General features: G+C 36.5%; 1 protein-coding gene across 4 annotated transcripts in view; it reads right to left on the bottom strand.

Moving 5' to 3' along the window:
* Nucleotides 1-1628: 1628 nt before the first annotated feature.
* Nucleotides 1629-15581, bottom strand: part of ERLEC1 (endoplasmic reticulum lectin 1) — a 30182-nt gene continuing 16229 nt past the window's right edge. For 2 of the 4 annotated variants that reach the window (XM_049115500.1, XM_025466931.3), the window contains exons 9-14: nucleotides 11600-11761; nucleotides 10762-10821; nucleotides 7344-7468; nucleotides 5480-5557; nucleotides 3837-3912; nucleotides 1629-2531 (exon numbers count right to left, since the gene is read on the bottom strand). In XM_049115500.1, coding sequence (XP_048971457.1) covers nucleotides 2460-2531; nucleotides 3837-3912; nucleotides 5480-5557; nucleotides 7344-7468; nucleotides 10762-10821; nucleotides 11600-11761 — 573 coding nt within the window. In that variant the 3' untranslated portion in view covers nucleotides 1629-2459. The remainder of the gene's footprint in view (nucleotides 2532-3836; nucleotides 3913-5479; nucleotides 5558-7343; nucleotides 7469-10761; nucleotides 10822-11599; nucleotides 11762-15581) is intronic. The other 2 variants (XM_049115501.1, XM_025466946.3) reach the window with 1 other exon arrangement.

The raw sequence follows: 15581 nt of genomic DNA, 5'->3' as shown, positions 1-15581 counted from the left end.
CTAGTTATTCCCCTGAAACACAAATCAGGAGAGTTAGAATGTGTGAAATTTTTAAAAGCAAAGTTCCTAAGTCAGTGATTCTCATTGGAGAATATATTTAAAATAAAGAGGATCACTCGGGAAGCACATTTAAAGTGCAGATTATACTCTGCCCTAAAGGATCTGATTAAGTAGGTCTGGGATAGCACCCACCTGAACAGACTTCTCTAAGTGCATGAGGCATATTACAGCTGAGCCCTTTCCCCTCCCTCTTAGGACCTCAGCTACTTCTACAGAAGAGTGGCAGTGCAGAGAGTCGGCCACACACAATACAGAGAGCACATGAGATTTCCTAGACCACTGATAAGGGAACCAAGATTTAGAAGGAACATGGGAGATAGCTGGCCTACCCCTTACTTCAAAGAAGTTGAAGCTGTTAGCCCAATAGAAAGCAGACTTTTTAAAAACTTTTTATTTTGAAATAATTACCACCTTTTTTTTTTTCTTTTAAAGATTTTATTTACTCATTCATGAGACACACAGAGAGGCAGAGACATAGGCAGAGGAAGAAGCAGGCTCCCTGCAGGGAACCCGATGTGGGACTCGGTCTTGGGACTCCAGGACCATGCCCTGGGCCAGGGGCAGGTGCTCAACCACTGAGCCACCCAGGCATCCCACAACCTCTCTTTTTAAGAATCTTCTGTGGTAAAGTATCCAGTACAGGTTTTTAGATTTCCTCCCTCCCTTTTAAGAGAAAAATTTGACCTAAATATTCTAAAAGTGTCCTCTGGCACTAATCTTTCCCAATTCTCACTCCCTCCCTTCTTATACCTACCTATAATCTAAATGTAATTCTGTTTGTCTTAATTCATTGATATAAGAAGTATGATTTTATAATTTATTAAAGAAATATATATATATATATGTATATATTTAGAGACAACATGCAAGAGGGGGAGAGGGAATTCCTTTTTTAAAGATTTACTAATTTTAGAGAGAAAAAGAGTGTGTGCATGTGTTGGGGGGCAGAGGTAGGGGCTCAATCCCATGACCCTGAGATCAAGATCTGAGCAGAAATTAAGGACTGGATGGATACTCAACTGACTGAGCTATCCAGGTACCTCTAAGGAAATAAATTTTAATGGCTTTGGTCTCTGATCTCATTATATTAATAGGAGATGAGGGCAATAAATTAACTCTTACTGGGAACCTGGTGTCTACTACTGGGCTTCGGCTTTTACTTACAGTGAAGTTAACATACTGCTACGACTACCTTCTGAGGTAAGCAGTCTCTCTACCAAAGAGGACATGAGGCTCAAAGAGGTTAACGGCTCTGTGTAAGATCACACAACTAGGAAGTTAGAGTTTCTGGACTTGGTTTGAACACAAAGTCTGTGCTCTTTCTGTATGTGCTGCTTTGCCCTAAAATTTGTAAACAACTCTCTAATAATCAACTGCATTAACCATTTATCAAACTAAACTATCTTTGGCCAGAACTACTGAAAAGGAGGAAAAGTAAAGGATTTTATAGCTACTTTTCTGTCCTTACCTAGATATATATGTACATCTAAAGTAAAACAGGATAATACAACACCATAATGGAGAAAATAAAGGAGATGAATAATCTGCCATTGACTACATGACAACACTGCTTGTGAACATTTTATTCATTTTAAAATAAATATTGTGCTGCAAAACTGTCCAGAACTAAAATCTGTAGTATACAGTAGGCAAGTACAAAGAATGGCCAGCACAGTGTGTTTTGTTGGAGTAAACCATTCCTAGTCAAAAGAATCTTCTGTCTATACCAGGTACATACCTTGGAGGAAGACACATTCATGTCAAGGAGAAAGAAATAGATAAAAGTTCCAAGAGAGAAACAATCTATTACAAATAAGAGTTTCTTGAGGTTAACAGAAGTGAAGAAAACTTAAATGTTGTGAGGCTCTACTAAGTGCCCAGTTTCTAGCTTAACACCTGGTAGAGAGCAGTTGCTAAATAAAAATTTGTTGAAAGGATTTCAGGCACTAGAATTTACATATTTTACATGGTCTCCCATTTAAACAACCTCCTATCAATTTCCTTCTTCATTATCTTTAGTTCATTAACTAGTTATATATACTATAATTTACATAATAAATCTATTATTTAAAAACTTTCAATAGGTACAATTATGACATTTCATTAGGCTGGACTCTAAACTGCTTGGATGAGATTTATTTTTGGAATCACATTATCCAAGCAAAAAACACAATCAGTTCATAAGACACAACAAAAATGAAAGAAGTGAGACAACTATCTGCCTTAGAAGTTTATCAATAACCTCTTATATACACATATATATTCACAAAGTGGTTGAGAGTCCTTTTATACGATCCTTTAGATGAGGTCCAATGGCTGAGAACTCTACAATGAGACACGTGGTCAGACAGAAATCATGAGTGTCAATGATCTTTTCTTACTCCAAACTTTATTATCCTTTAGTTGGGGAGAGAAAGAAGTCCATTTTCATCTGCTGTATCTAAGATTTTACAGATCACTGGAGATTCAACCTGAAGAACAAAAACAATAAAGCCATTAAGAAATTGCTAAACTGAATACATTCTTTATTCAGTATTCTTCTCTATGAATACATGTGTATACATCTGGTAAATGTATATTCACAAAAATATAAACATTTTCCAAAATTGATGGATAATATCAACCCATAAATGGGTCAGTGGACTGTGACCAGGAAAAATACAGAGAAAAGCACTCTGTTAGGCATTACTTAACCAAAGGCATGACCATAAAGTTTCTGGAAAGAAATATAGGATAATATTTTCATGACTTTGGGATGGCAACATTCTTAGAACAAAATAAAGCATTAGCTATAAAAGGGAAAACCTGATGTAATAAACTTTATCAAATAAACTTTTACTCATCAAAAGACATTAGGCAAATAAATGGGTAAGCCACAGATTGAGGAAAAAAATATGCACTATAAATACAAAGAACTCATATCCAGAAAGTATTTGAACTCTTAGAAATAAGACAAACAACAACAATAAAAATGGTAAAAGACTAATAGATGACAGACAGAGCCTCCGTGACCAAACTGAAGTTTGGCTCCTCAATTCTTCTTTTTGACTAGGCCTCTTTTGTTTGTACTTGTGCCTGTGTCTTGGGCCTGCTGAGCTCAGATGTAGTAGGAATCCTGTTAAGTCATTGTAGAGAGAAGCCCTCACCCTCAACATCTAATCATCCTCCATATCTGATCAAATTCTTTATCTCTCACCTTTGATGGCGATCATTCTGGCCTGCCTTCAGCAATAATCCTGTCAAGTCAGTTAAGTTGATGTCTCCTCTTAGTAATTTTCTATCCATTGAACTACCCCAACCTGCTACCTTCTGCGCATTGGCTGTATATCCCCAGCTGTCTTTTTGGATCTCTCTTCTCTGTTATGAAAGTCGTGATACACTTATTGCCAAATAGTCCTGAATAAAGACTGTTTTAATAAGTGTCAGAATAATTTTTCTTTAAAATAACTTGGCTATCTCTCTCTCTGTGTCTCTCATGAATAAATAAATAAAATCTTTAAAAAAAATAACTTGGCTAGATACTTCACAAATATCTGTGAGCAAATAATCACAAAGGATAGTTACATAGATGTACAAAATTATCAAAAAGTATCAAACACTTATGATCTCTGCATTTTATTTTCTGTAAATTATATCTAAATAAAAAAGATTCAGCTTTTATACAGTATAGGGGTTATGTTAAATTTTGGAGATTAATGAAGGTCCTTTCTAGCCTTACTGCTAAAAATTGAAGCATGTTCTCAAACTGAATCCTGAGTATTATTTTTTTTACTTACCCCAAGGATATACTGGCAGGAGTGAGGCTCTAGCATATATACAGTAACAGCATGAGGAGAATCTGATTCTTTACACCTAAAACAGAGATTACTTTAAATTACTACCTAAAGAATATATAATTTATTTTTTAAAATGATTAATTTAGAAAGAGAGTGAATGAGAGAGACAGAGTGCACACACGGGCAAGTAGTGGGGAAGGGAAGAGGGAGAGTGAATCCCAAGCTGACTCTGTGCTGAGCCCAGAGCTGATATGAGGCTGGATCTCACAACCCTGGGATCAGGGCCTGAGCTGAAATCAAGAGCTAGATGCTTAATCAACTGAGCTGCCCAGGTGCCTTGTACAAAAGTATTTTTACTTGTTTTCCTCTTAAGCTATACAAATCTCATATAAGTGGCCCTGTATAATTTAATACAACAAATAGCTACAATTAAACAATTTAAAAGTCATTATAACTTACAAATAAATAACATAATTATATTGAAATAATTTTAATATTTTACTGATTTTTAAAGATTTTAATTTATTTATATTAGAATGGAAGAAAGGGAGCAAATGAGGTAGTGGGAGAGAATCTCAAGCAGACTTTGCGAGGGCAGAGTCAGATGTGGGGCTCAATCTCATGACCCTGAGATCATGTGACCTAAGCTGAAATCAAGAGCTGGATGCTTGGGCAGCCTGGGTGGCTCAGCGGTTTAGTGCCACCTTCAGCCCAGGGCCTGATCCTGGAGGCCCAGGATCGAGTCCCACATCAGGCTCCCTGCATGGAGCCTGCTTCTCCCTCTGCCTGTGTCTCTGCGCCACCCCCCCACCCCCGCCCCTCTCTGTGTCTCTCATAAATGAATAAAATCTTTTTTTTTTTTTTTAAATTTTTATTTATGATAGTCACACAGAGAGAGAGAGAGAGAGGGGCAGAGACACAGGCAGAGGGAGAAGCAGGCTCCACGCACTGGGAGCCCGACGTGGGATTCGATCCCGGGTCTCCAGGATCGCGCCCCGGGCCAAAGGCAGGCCCCAAACCGCTGCGCCACCCAGGGATCCCAAATGAATAAAATCTTAAAAAAAAAAAAAAAAAGCTGGACGCTTAACCAACTGAACAACCCAGGCATTCCAATATTTTATTTATTTTTAAAAACTCTTTTCTTTCTATATTTTTTAACATTTCTTTCTTTCTCTTTTTCTTTAAGTAATCTTTACAACCAACGTGGGGCTTGAACTCACAACTGTGAGATCAAGAGTTGCATGCTCCGGATCCCTGAGTGGCTCAGTGGTTTAGTGCCTGCCTTTGGCCCAGGTGTGGTCCTGGAGTCCCAGGACTGAGTCCCACATTGGGCTCCCTGAATGGAGCCTGCCTCTCCCTCTGCCTGTGTCTCTGCCTCTCTCTCTTTCTCTGTGTGTTTCATGAATAAATAAATAAAATCTTAAAAAAACAAAAACAAAAGAATCGCATGCTCCACTGACTGAGCCAGCTAGTTGCCCCAATTTTAATATTTTAGAAGAAATGATTTTATATTAAATTAATCCATATATTATTATGCATAAATGTAATTATTCACAATTATATTTTATATTTATATAAACTTCTGCCCATTGGAAGCAGATTAAAGAAAAAAGCATATAGCATCTGTCGCCAGTCCAACTTACTTTAGTTTTACAGTGACCTGTCTTGGTTTGTCAGTTATATCACAAATATCTCCATTCCCATAAAAATGTGACACCATCCTAAATCAGAGAAACACACAAGTTTTATTATCTAAACTTCATTAATTCAGAATAACTGTAATGGAGAGGGTAAGAAGATGGTTAGATGGATCCAGTTTTGTGCTAGTTATAAAAATATTTTTAGGGTCATGTAACAGAAAATCTTTCAGATTCTGTAAGAAGAATATAAAATTGAGATACTTCAGAATGATTTAATTAATAAAAATAATCTTCAATCTGCATATTATTTATTTGTATACAAATAGGTAAGGTTAAAGTGCTTTTGCTAAAGTCCTTTTGAAGTTAATCATTTCCCCAGCCCTATATATTGTTCACTTTGTGGAACAGTTTTCCCTCCTTGCCATCCTCTAGACAGTTCCACTCATTAAAATACTGTAATGCAGGTATATAAAAGTAGAGCTTAGGTTAAGTTACAAATTCCAAAAGAGGGACCTAAAAAAAAGTTTTCTGCTCCTGTGCTTCAATATTTGTTGCTCATGATACTGTGAACCACTTTCACACGAAATATACATGAACAAAAAGAAAAGTCCATCTGTTTAATACATTCTAATACTTCAATGTCCATCTCTTAATCTAGCTAACTTTGATTTTGGTCAGCCCAAGAAGTCAACACATTGTTTTTTTTTTTTTTTTTTAAGATTTTATTTTTAATCCAACATGGGGCTCAAACTCACAATCCTGAGATCAAGAGTCCCATCCTCTATAGACAGAGCCAGGCAGGTGCCCTGAAGTTAGCACATTCTAAAAACAGAGTCTCTCAATATGCCATCTGTACTAGGAACGACAAAGTTAATACCCAAGAAAGAGAAAGAATGAGTAACTTAAAATTCGCCAGGTAAGAGGACTACAAGAAAAACTAAAACCGAGTTATTCTTGGAAAAAAGGAGATTAATTTATTTCTGTTGTAACAAGATATACCTATATGACTCAAAGAAGACATGAGGTGGTTTTTCAAAAAGCCATTGTTTATTTTCAATAATAACCTCACAGAAGTCAAGTAACAAAAGGAAATGTTACAGTATATTTAAATAGAATTAACTATGTTGAAAAGGTGAAGGTGACACATGAAAGAGGCAATGTTTTATAACAGCCTCAGACCTAATACCTGGAATTGAAGGCCGACACCACCACGCTCATTACCACACCACCACCATTAAAGGCTGCAAGCCAGGATTTATTGCATGCTGTTGCCAGGTACTATGTGTTACATAAATGATTGTTTAAATGTCATAACAATCCTAGGAGGCAAATACTAGTAGACAAGAAAAGTGAGATTTAAGATTATGTAATTTGCCCAAGGTAGTAAGTGAAGAGTCGGCATTTGAATCCTGGGCCTCCCCCATGTGAGAAACTTCGTAACTAATACCTTAGGAAAAGAAAACCAATGTAAAAGATGCCCCTGGGGATCCCTGGGTGGCGCAGCAGTTTGGCGCCTGCCTTTGGCCCAGGGCGCGATCCTGGAGACCTGAGATCGAATCCCACGTCAGGCTCCCGGTGCATGGAGCCTGCTTCTCCCTCTGCCTCTCTCTCTCTCTGTATGACTATCATAAATAAATAATAAAAAAAAAAAAATTAAAAAAAAAATTAAAAAAAAAAAAAAAAGATGCCCCTGAAAAAGACTGACCAGAGATTTTACCTGAGTGTGGAAATTTTATGCTTTTCAGTATTCTGAGGTTTTTTTTTTTTTTTTTTTTAAATGACCATCAAACCATCCAGGTGCCCCTGAATATTCTGAGTTTTAAATATTCTACTAATCAGATCCATAGGCAAATATGTTAATCTTTACCTGACTGTCTGGGTGCCATCATCTTGAAGGTGATAGGCTCTAGCTGGATTCTTCTTAGCCCATGCAATATGCTCTTCTTGGTTCCATGTCCCCACAACCACAGAGGTCTTCCCACTATCCTTGTCCTAATATATGAAAACATATTTTTGATGAATAGTTGGTATCATTAAGTAGACATTTATGCTGATGGCCTATAAATTATAGTCCTTATCTTTACTGGCACACTGGAGATGTTTAGATGTTAGTCAAACAATATTAGTTAAACCCGATAAGGAGATATTTGAACTCAGTGTCTTCTTTGTTCCTTGTTTCTCTGAATAATGTCACTACTTTCTGGTCAGACTAGCTCCACATGCAGTTATTTTTGACTCTTCTACTTCCTTCCCCTCCTATATCTACTGGTTCTGTTCATTGTTCTCCTGGAGATATCCTTGGCTTCAGACTCTTCCTCTAGATTTCCAATGCCAACATCTCATGTCCTCAACTAGGAGTTTAATTTCTCATACCTAAATGATGTAACTGTACACTATGATTTTTCTCTTTTTTTTAAAGTAGGCTCCACATCCAGCATGGAGCCCAATGTGGGGCTTGAATTCACAACCCTGAGATCAAGACCTGAGCAGAGATCAAGAAACACTTAACTGACTGAGCTACCCAAATGCCCCACTACTGTGATTCTTAATTAAATCTCTGTCCTAGGGACACCTGGGTGGCTTAGTGGTTGAGCCTCTGCCTTTGGCTCGGGGTATGATCCCGGCTCTAGGGATTGAATCCCACACTGGTTTCTCTGTGAGAAGCCTGCTTCTCCCTTTGCCTATGTCTTTGCCTCTCTTTGTGTGTCTCTCATGAATAAATAAAATCTTCAAAAAAAGATGTATCTCTTACCCTGCAAACCACTGAGCCTATCTTCATCCTACTTCTACTCTTTCAAATGCCAGTCTGCAAATTGAGTATTCACACTACTCATTTGACACCATGGTTATTTCTGTATCAAGACCGTCTGTTCAGAAACCCCTTCCTCATTCTGCTTTTATTTTATTTTTTTTAATACTAACTATACTATCTTATAAGTGGACTTCCTTCTCTCTCCTTTCTTTTCTTTCCTCTCCACTCCCTCCCTTCCTTCCTATCTTCCTTTCCTTCTTTATATTTTATGTCAGGCACTATGCTGAGCACTAGCAAACATCTAATTAGTAGAATTAAAAACCTGTAGTAGATGAAACAGGCATTGCCGCTGCTACTAGCAGAGCTTATTGCCTAGTGGAAGAGACAACAATTTAACATTCGAGCAGCAACTAGATTGTAAGTTACTAGACAGATAATGATTGGAGCTGCATAGTCAAGTGTTTAGCTGGATATGGAGCAAGACAGCCTGGATTAGAATTCTGGTGTCATCATTTACTACCTACGTGGTTTTAGACAAGTTACTAAATCATTGCTTCTGTTTCCTCACCTTGGAAGAACAACAGTCACCTCTTAGGGCTGTTATGAGGATCAAGTTAATATGCATTCTTAGAACAGTGCCTGGTATACAAGGAGTGTTATATTTGTTAGCTATAATTATTTTTTATCTCCCAAGGCTCCTAGTAGAGTCCCTCAGGAAGTTCTAGGTCATATGACCTTGAGCAAAATAAACTTGATAAAACCCAGTTAGCAAGTGTATGGGAAAAATGTCATTGTGTGTGTGTGTTTTAAAGTCGTCGTTACTGGTAATGCCTTCCTACTTTTTGGAAAGCAATGCTTAGTATGCATGTATTTTGACGTGGCAAGTAGTTGCTAAAAATGTGCCTTATGAGTATACTTGCAAAGGTTTACCAAAAAAAAACCAAAAAAAACAAAACAAAAACAAACTATAAATGCTAAGATGCTATCACAGCAAAAACTGGAAACAATTCAAAGGTCTGTCAGAAGAGATCTGGATAAATACATTGTGGGTATAAACATAATCATCTGTACCTGCTGAACAGAATGAGATCAGCTGTTCCTCACATGGAAAGATCTCTAAGACAAGAACTGAACAAGTACAGAGCAGTGCATATAGTAGATTCCTTTGTCTAAATAAAAAGTTATTCCAACAGTTATGTATATGCATTTTTTTTCTTGTAGACGATGAACTAAGAAAATGTTAACAGCAATTATTTATAGAAATGGGACAATGGTGGTGGAGAATTTTACCATTCATTCTAAATTTCTGGCATATATTCTTTTATTTTTTTTCCATATATTCCTTTAATTAAAAAAAAAGCCATGGTATTATCTGGGCTGTAGTTAAATAATATTTTTTTCTATTAAAAATTTTATTAAAAATACATGAAGCATCTACAAAGTAGCAAGCATAAGTGGGTAAAAGAGTGAAAAGGCACTTCTCAGGTAGAGAGAAAAAATGTCCTAGTTTACAGATGGTTCATAAATTTGGAATGATTTAAATGTGGAAGGTGAGCTGATGACTTTTCCTGGTATGATCTGTCTTGGAATTTAAGACTGGTTTCTCAAAACATATCAGAGGGTAAATATAGTATTCTCTAATAACAAGTTATTATTTCTTTGGGGAAATAAAAAGCCATTTAAAACCGCCAGGTGAATATTTACTAATTAATGTTCGTTTTCAATGTCTGTTTACCCCACCAAACAAAGTACAACTATGACAAATAAATTTATTGAAGCCTGAAGTTCAGAATTTAAGCAGCTTGATCCAAGTATAGAATAAAATCCTATTTCATTTATGAAATTAGAAATAAAAGGGAGAATGAAAAGCCAATGTGTATAATCTTAAAACTTACTTGATTTGAAACTTAGATGATCTGATATGTTCTTTTAGCTGAGAAACTTGCTGTATTTACCCTATTATCCTAACTTGAGCCATAATGTACTATCTTAATTATTCACTTTAACTTAAAGAAGAATTTTAATTACTAATTTCTCAGTCAAAGCTAAAGAGGTTAGTTACAATAGCCTATGATTCCTCCAGAGTTACAGTAATACAAGAATCTGTGGAGATGGGCAGCCCGGGTGGCTCAGCAGTTTAGCGTTGCCTTCAGCCCAGGGTGTGATCCTGGAGACCCGGGATAGAGTCCCATGTCAGGTTCCCTGCATGGAGCCTGCTTCTCCCTCTGCCTGTGTCTCTGCCTCTCTCTCTCTCTCTCTCTCTCTCTCTTTCTCTCTCTCTCTCGGTCTCTCTCATGAATAAATAAATAAAATCCTTAAAAAAAAAAAAAGAATCTGTGGAGTTAATACATGCTACCTTAAGATGACTGACTTAGTTAATATCAAGTTTTCCATTTTCAACAACTTAGAGATACTTTGAGTATTTTCACATTGAAGTCATTTCACAATTAAAACACCATTCCCTCCTTTCTTTTCCGCAAAAGAGTTTTAAAACTTTATCTAGTGGTGGAATGATACAAAGGTTATTCTATACCTCATGATATTGATGTACGTGTTTGCCATAGCAGAATTCATATTTCCACCAACCAACACCCTATAGGAAAGAAAAAAGATCGAGTTACATATAAAAAATGGGAGTCTGTCTCAATATTGCCACTTGACAGTAATAGAAATATATACAATTAGAAAAACTGTAATAGCAATAATATGGTTGAAAATTAAAATATAAAAGTTACTGAGAAATACTATTATATGGTGAAAGATAACTATACTTATTGTGATGCACACTGAGTTGCCAAATCACTGTCATACACCTGAAACTAATGTAACATTGTATGTCAACTATAGTTCAATAATAAAAACAAAAAGGAAATTACTGAGAAATAATAATTAAAAAGACAAATACAGAGAATAACTGCTGTATTGTCTTGGTAAAATAAAATAAAACAAAAATTTCATTTAGTTTCTCTCACACTGGAACTATTAGTGTATTAGGAGCAAAATTTAACCTTTGTAAATGTTAACTCAAGTTTTAAATGTGATTGCTACATAACTAAAATATAGGTTGTGCAACCTTTGTTTTTTTAGGCTATATAATCCTTGATGCTTATTCCAGCAATCAATCAGAATCACACATGACTTAGTTATATGTACTTTCTGTCAGGTAAAGGTCAAGTTTTAGCTTGTGAATAGAGAGAACATTATGGTTACGAATTAGATTATGGTAAGGCACAGACAGAAAATGTCCATTAGGAGGCTTCCAGAATCTTGCCATTTCTCTATAGACAAAAACCTTCTTCAGGGTTGCTGAGGCCCCCTGACTAAATTGAAGGCTGTTAGGTAAATATTGAAACCGAAGGTTCACTTCTCACCCCATGAAAACAGTAAGAACCACTAAGGAACTCTTTTATGAGTTGGTCATCTGTCAATTTGGATATGTGTGTTGTTCCAACAGTGAGCATAGGCTGAGAACCAACAGCAATGGGTTTGTGGATTGCCGGAAATCTCTCTTCTTTAGTTGACTGCAATTCTTCCTAAAATTAAACACATATGTTTAAGGGCTTCTATACCATACTTGTTTTTTTCCAGTTATGATTTAAATTACTATTTTTAAACTAAAGGAAATTTGGAAAATAGAAGTCCACTCATTTTTAACGTGTTTTAGGAAAATAAGTTTTGCAACACTTAATACAATAGAGAAAGCTCTAGACAAATGTTAGTTCCATCTACCAGTTAGGGGTATGATGGCCATTCTTAACATACAGGGATAATTACCATTTCATATATTTTTGTCTCATTTTTCTTGTTCTTCATTTCTTTTCTTTTTTTTGATTGTAGCAGCTAAGTAGTATTCCAACTTACTAGAAAACACACACACAGAGCACCTGGGTGGCTCAGTCGGTTAAGCGTCCCTTTTCGTCTCACGTCATGATCCCAGGGATTCTGCTTCTCCCTCTCCCTCTGCCCTTCCCCTCCGCTCATGCTCTCTCTCTCTCATTCACTCTCTATACCAAGAAATATACACAATACACAAATGCACATTAGACTTTTTTTTTAATATTGCTAACAAGACTGTAAAATCCCACAATTCTTCTCAAGTATAATTTGATAGTATATATCAAAACCCTTTGTTTTGTCCTTAACTTTGACCTATCCCTAGAAATTTATCCTGAGTAAACAATCACCACTGATGGGTGTAGATTTAACAAAAATGACATTCAGTGCGGCATTCTTCATGTTAGCAAAAAATTGTGGACAACAAAAATATCCATACCAGAAAATGATTTAAAAAAATTTTGCTACTTTAAACAATGGAATATTTGAGATTATGAAAATAATATTATGAAAGATGACTTTATGACATAGGAATGTAAAAATGATACACTGTTAAGTGAAAACAAGTGAAAATACTTTATATATTTATACACATACAGTTTGGCCCCAACTATTTTTTTTAATGTGTATCTCAGTGTGTGTATGTATCAAAAAAAAATCCCCCAAAAGACTGAAAGGAAATATACTAAATATTATTTCACTACTTTTTTTTTTTTTTAAGATTTTATTTATTCATGAGAGACAGAGGCAGAGACACAGGCAGAGGGAGAAGTAGGCTCCATGCAGGAAGCCTGATGTGGGACTCCATCCCGGGTCTCCAGGATCACACCCTGGGCTGAAGGCAGAACTAAGCTGCTGAGCCACCCAGGTGTCCCTATTATTTCACTACTTGTTAGATTCTGTCTCTACATTTATTTTTGGAAAATGTGGTTACTATGGGTAAATAAAAGATAACAGGGCAGGGTAGAGAGGAGCTGAGTGGGAGTAAATAGGAATATTAATTATAATTATGAAAATACAGCAGGACCTGGTTGTTGTCCTGGAGGACACCACAAGTTAGTAAAGACAGACATCCACTAAAGGCTGCAGAGAAGAGCAGATTCACAGACAGAGTGGTGATTCAAATAGATTTTGATGAAGAATTGAAACATGATGACTTCACAAAGAGAAAACCCTTGATTCTTGAACATGAATGATTTGTGATTTTTTTTTTGATTTGTGATTTATGTGAATGTCTGTAGGTTTTATGTCTGTGTGCACATATGCATGTGAATCTGAGGAAGACAGGAAGAGCAAAGATATGGGGTATGGCATTATATTTAAAACTAAAAAGATAAACAGGTACTTAATGGTAAAAAATTATATAATTCTAAGAAGTTTGGATATCATCTTATAGATCTTAGGCAAAATATGGCATGAACAAATTTTAAGTAATACTATTGCAGTGGCAGGGAAGGAACAGTAAGAACAAATCCCAAGGTGGGGGAGCCATGGTGGGAGTTGAAGTTACCTAAGCCAGAGAGGAAGACTCTCTAAAAGAATGACAGAAGCAGGGTGGAAAGAATAGTTATGAAAGAGGATAATGAGTTAGAATCCAGAAGTAAACTGGGTTTTGACAATGAGGGGAAAGAAAATGAATCTAGATCAGAATTAAAAGAGTATACCAAGGGATCCCTGGGATGCTCAGTGGTTTGGCACCTGCCTTTGGCCCAGGGCATGATCCTGGAGTCCCAGGATCGAGTACCGCATCAGGCTCCCTGCATGGAGCCTGCTTCTCTCTCTGCCTGTGTCTCTGCCTCTCTGTGTGTCTCTCATGAATAAATAAATAAAATCTTAAAAAAAAAAGGGTATACCAATTAAAACTAAATAGCATAATTAAAAAATTAAATAGTAAAAGGTTTCCTAGTAAATGTATAATGGACATGATGCCTCCTTTCACCTGCTGTAGTTGCCATTGATCAACTATGGGTTTCTTCTTCTTCTTTGACAGGTGGGAGTCATTGGAAGGTTATTCTAGAAACCAATGACCTTATCCTTCCTCTCTCCCAATTCCTCTAATATTTTAGAAGAACAAAGAATGCCAAATGACATCTTATTTTTTGAAAGGACCTTGGATTTTATGTATACTCTTTCTACATTCAGAGCATACTATGCTCTTGGTACTGGTTTTAAGTGCTGAATATTAAAAATGAAGACGACATAGTCACTACTCCTAAGGAGCTAAGGTCTAACAGACTAAACTAGGTTAGTGAGGAAAAACATTAATAATGCATAGTGAAACCTCTAGCTCAGGTAGAGGAAGAGGTAGGAAGAATAGAAGTATGACTATTTATTATTGCTTCTTGTGGATAGTACAACTAACTTGCATTCAAAAAAAATTCCAATAAAAGCAAGATGATTGTTTCTGTAGTAGGGTTTGGAAATTCATAAAATGGATTCCTAATGGTCTAGTAATCTCCAAATTAATATAATAATAGCACAGCCAGCACCATAACAGCCCTGCAAATGTACTCACTTAAAGGCATGATGGACCCATGGTATCTTTCATTGGTATGACCAGTTAGCAATATTTGTACCATCTTTAGGTACAGAAGATATGATATGGCACATACACACATTAATTAAATATACCCAGAGGATCCTCAATAATAGTTACCATAGCCTGACAATCATGAACACAGAGATGACACTGATGTGAAAGGCTATCTTACAAAATAGAATGGCCTGGGATGTACTCAGGGGTACTTGTGCTATCATTTAAACCAAATGATGCCTGATAATTCAGGCAGTATCACTTTTGCATCAAAGCACATGAATAAAGAGATACAAGCAGTAGATGGTCCTGCGTCCACTTTAACCCAGTAGTTATCAAACTGGTTTAGAGTCTGGAGGACATGGTAGCAAAATTATTACTCATTCTTAGTTGTGTCAACACAGGTCTCTTTTCTTGCTCTCTGTACTGCTGCTGTGGTTTATGCATGAACTTGGACACTGTCTGGCCAAAGAGCCCCTATTGCAAAGAGCCCTTCTCTCTCTCTCTCTCTCTTTAAATATTTTATTTATTTATTTATTTATTTATTCATTCATTCATTCATTCATTCATTCATAAGAGACAAAGAGAGAGAGGCAGAGACACAGGCAGAGGGAGAAGCAGACAGGGAGCTGGATGCAGGACTTGATCTTGAGACCCCGGGATCATGACCTGAGCCAAAGGTAGATGCTCAACCACTGAGCCACCCACAGTTGCCCCAAAGAACCCTTCTCTAATGCTTCAGGGAATATCATGGAAGAGGTGGACATATGAGACTGTAAGGACTGGATTTGAGGGGTAGAGTGTGACAGTTAGACTAATGTCTTGGACCAATCCGCCTTCTGTTATCTGAAGCCTTCTTGGGTACAGCACCCCCCACTATTCTTTTTTTTTTTTTTTTAATTTTTTTTAATTTTATTTTTTTAAATTTTTTTTATTTATGATAGTCACAGAGAGAGAGAGAGAGAGAGAGAGAGGCAGAGACACAG

The sequence above is a fragment of the Canis lupus genome, chromosome 10, assembly GCF_003254725.2.
Source record: "Canis lupus dingo isolate Sandy chromosome 10, ASM325472v2, whole genome shotgun sequence".
Classification (NCBI taxonomy): domain Eukaryota; kingdom Metazoa; phylum Chordata; class Mammalia; order Carnivora; family Canidae; genus Canis; species Canis lupus.
The sequence above is the reverse complement of the archived record's forward strand: the minus strand, read 5'-3'. Positions and strand labels throughout refer to the sequence as shown.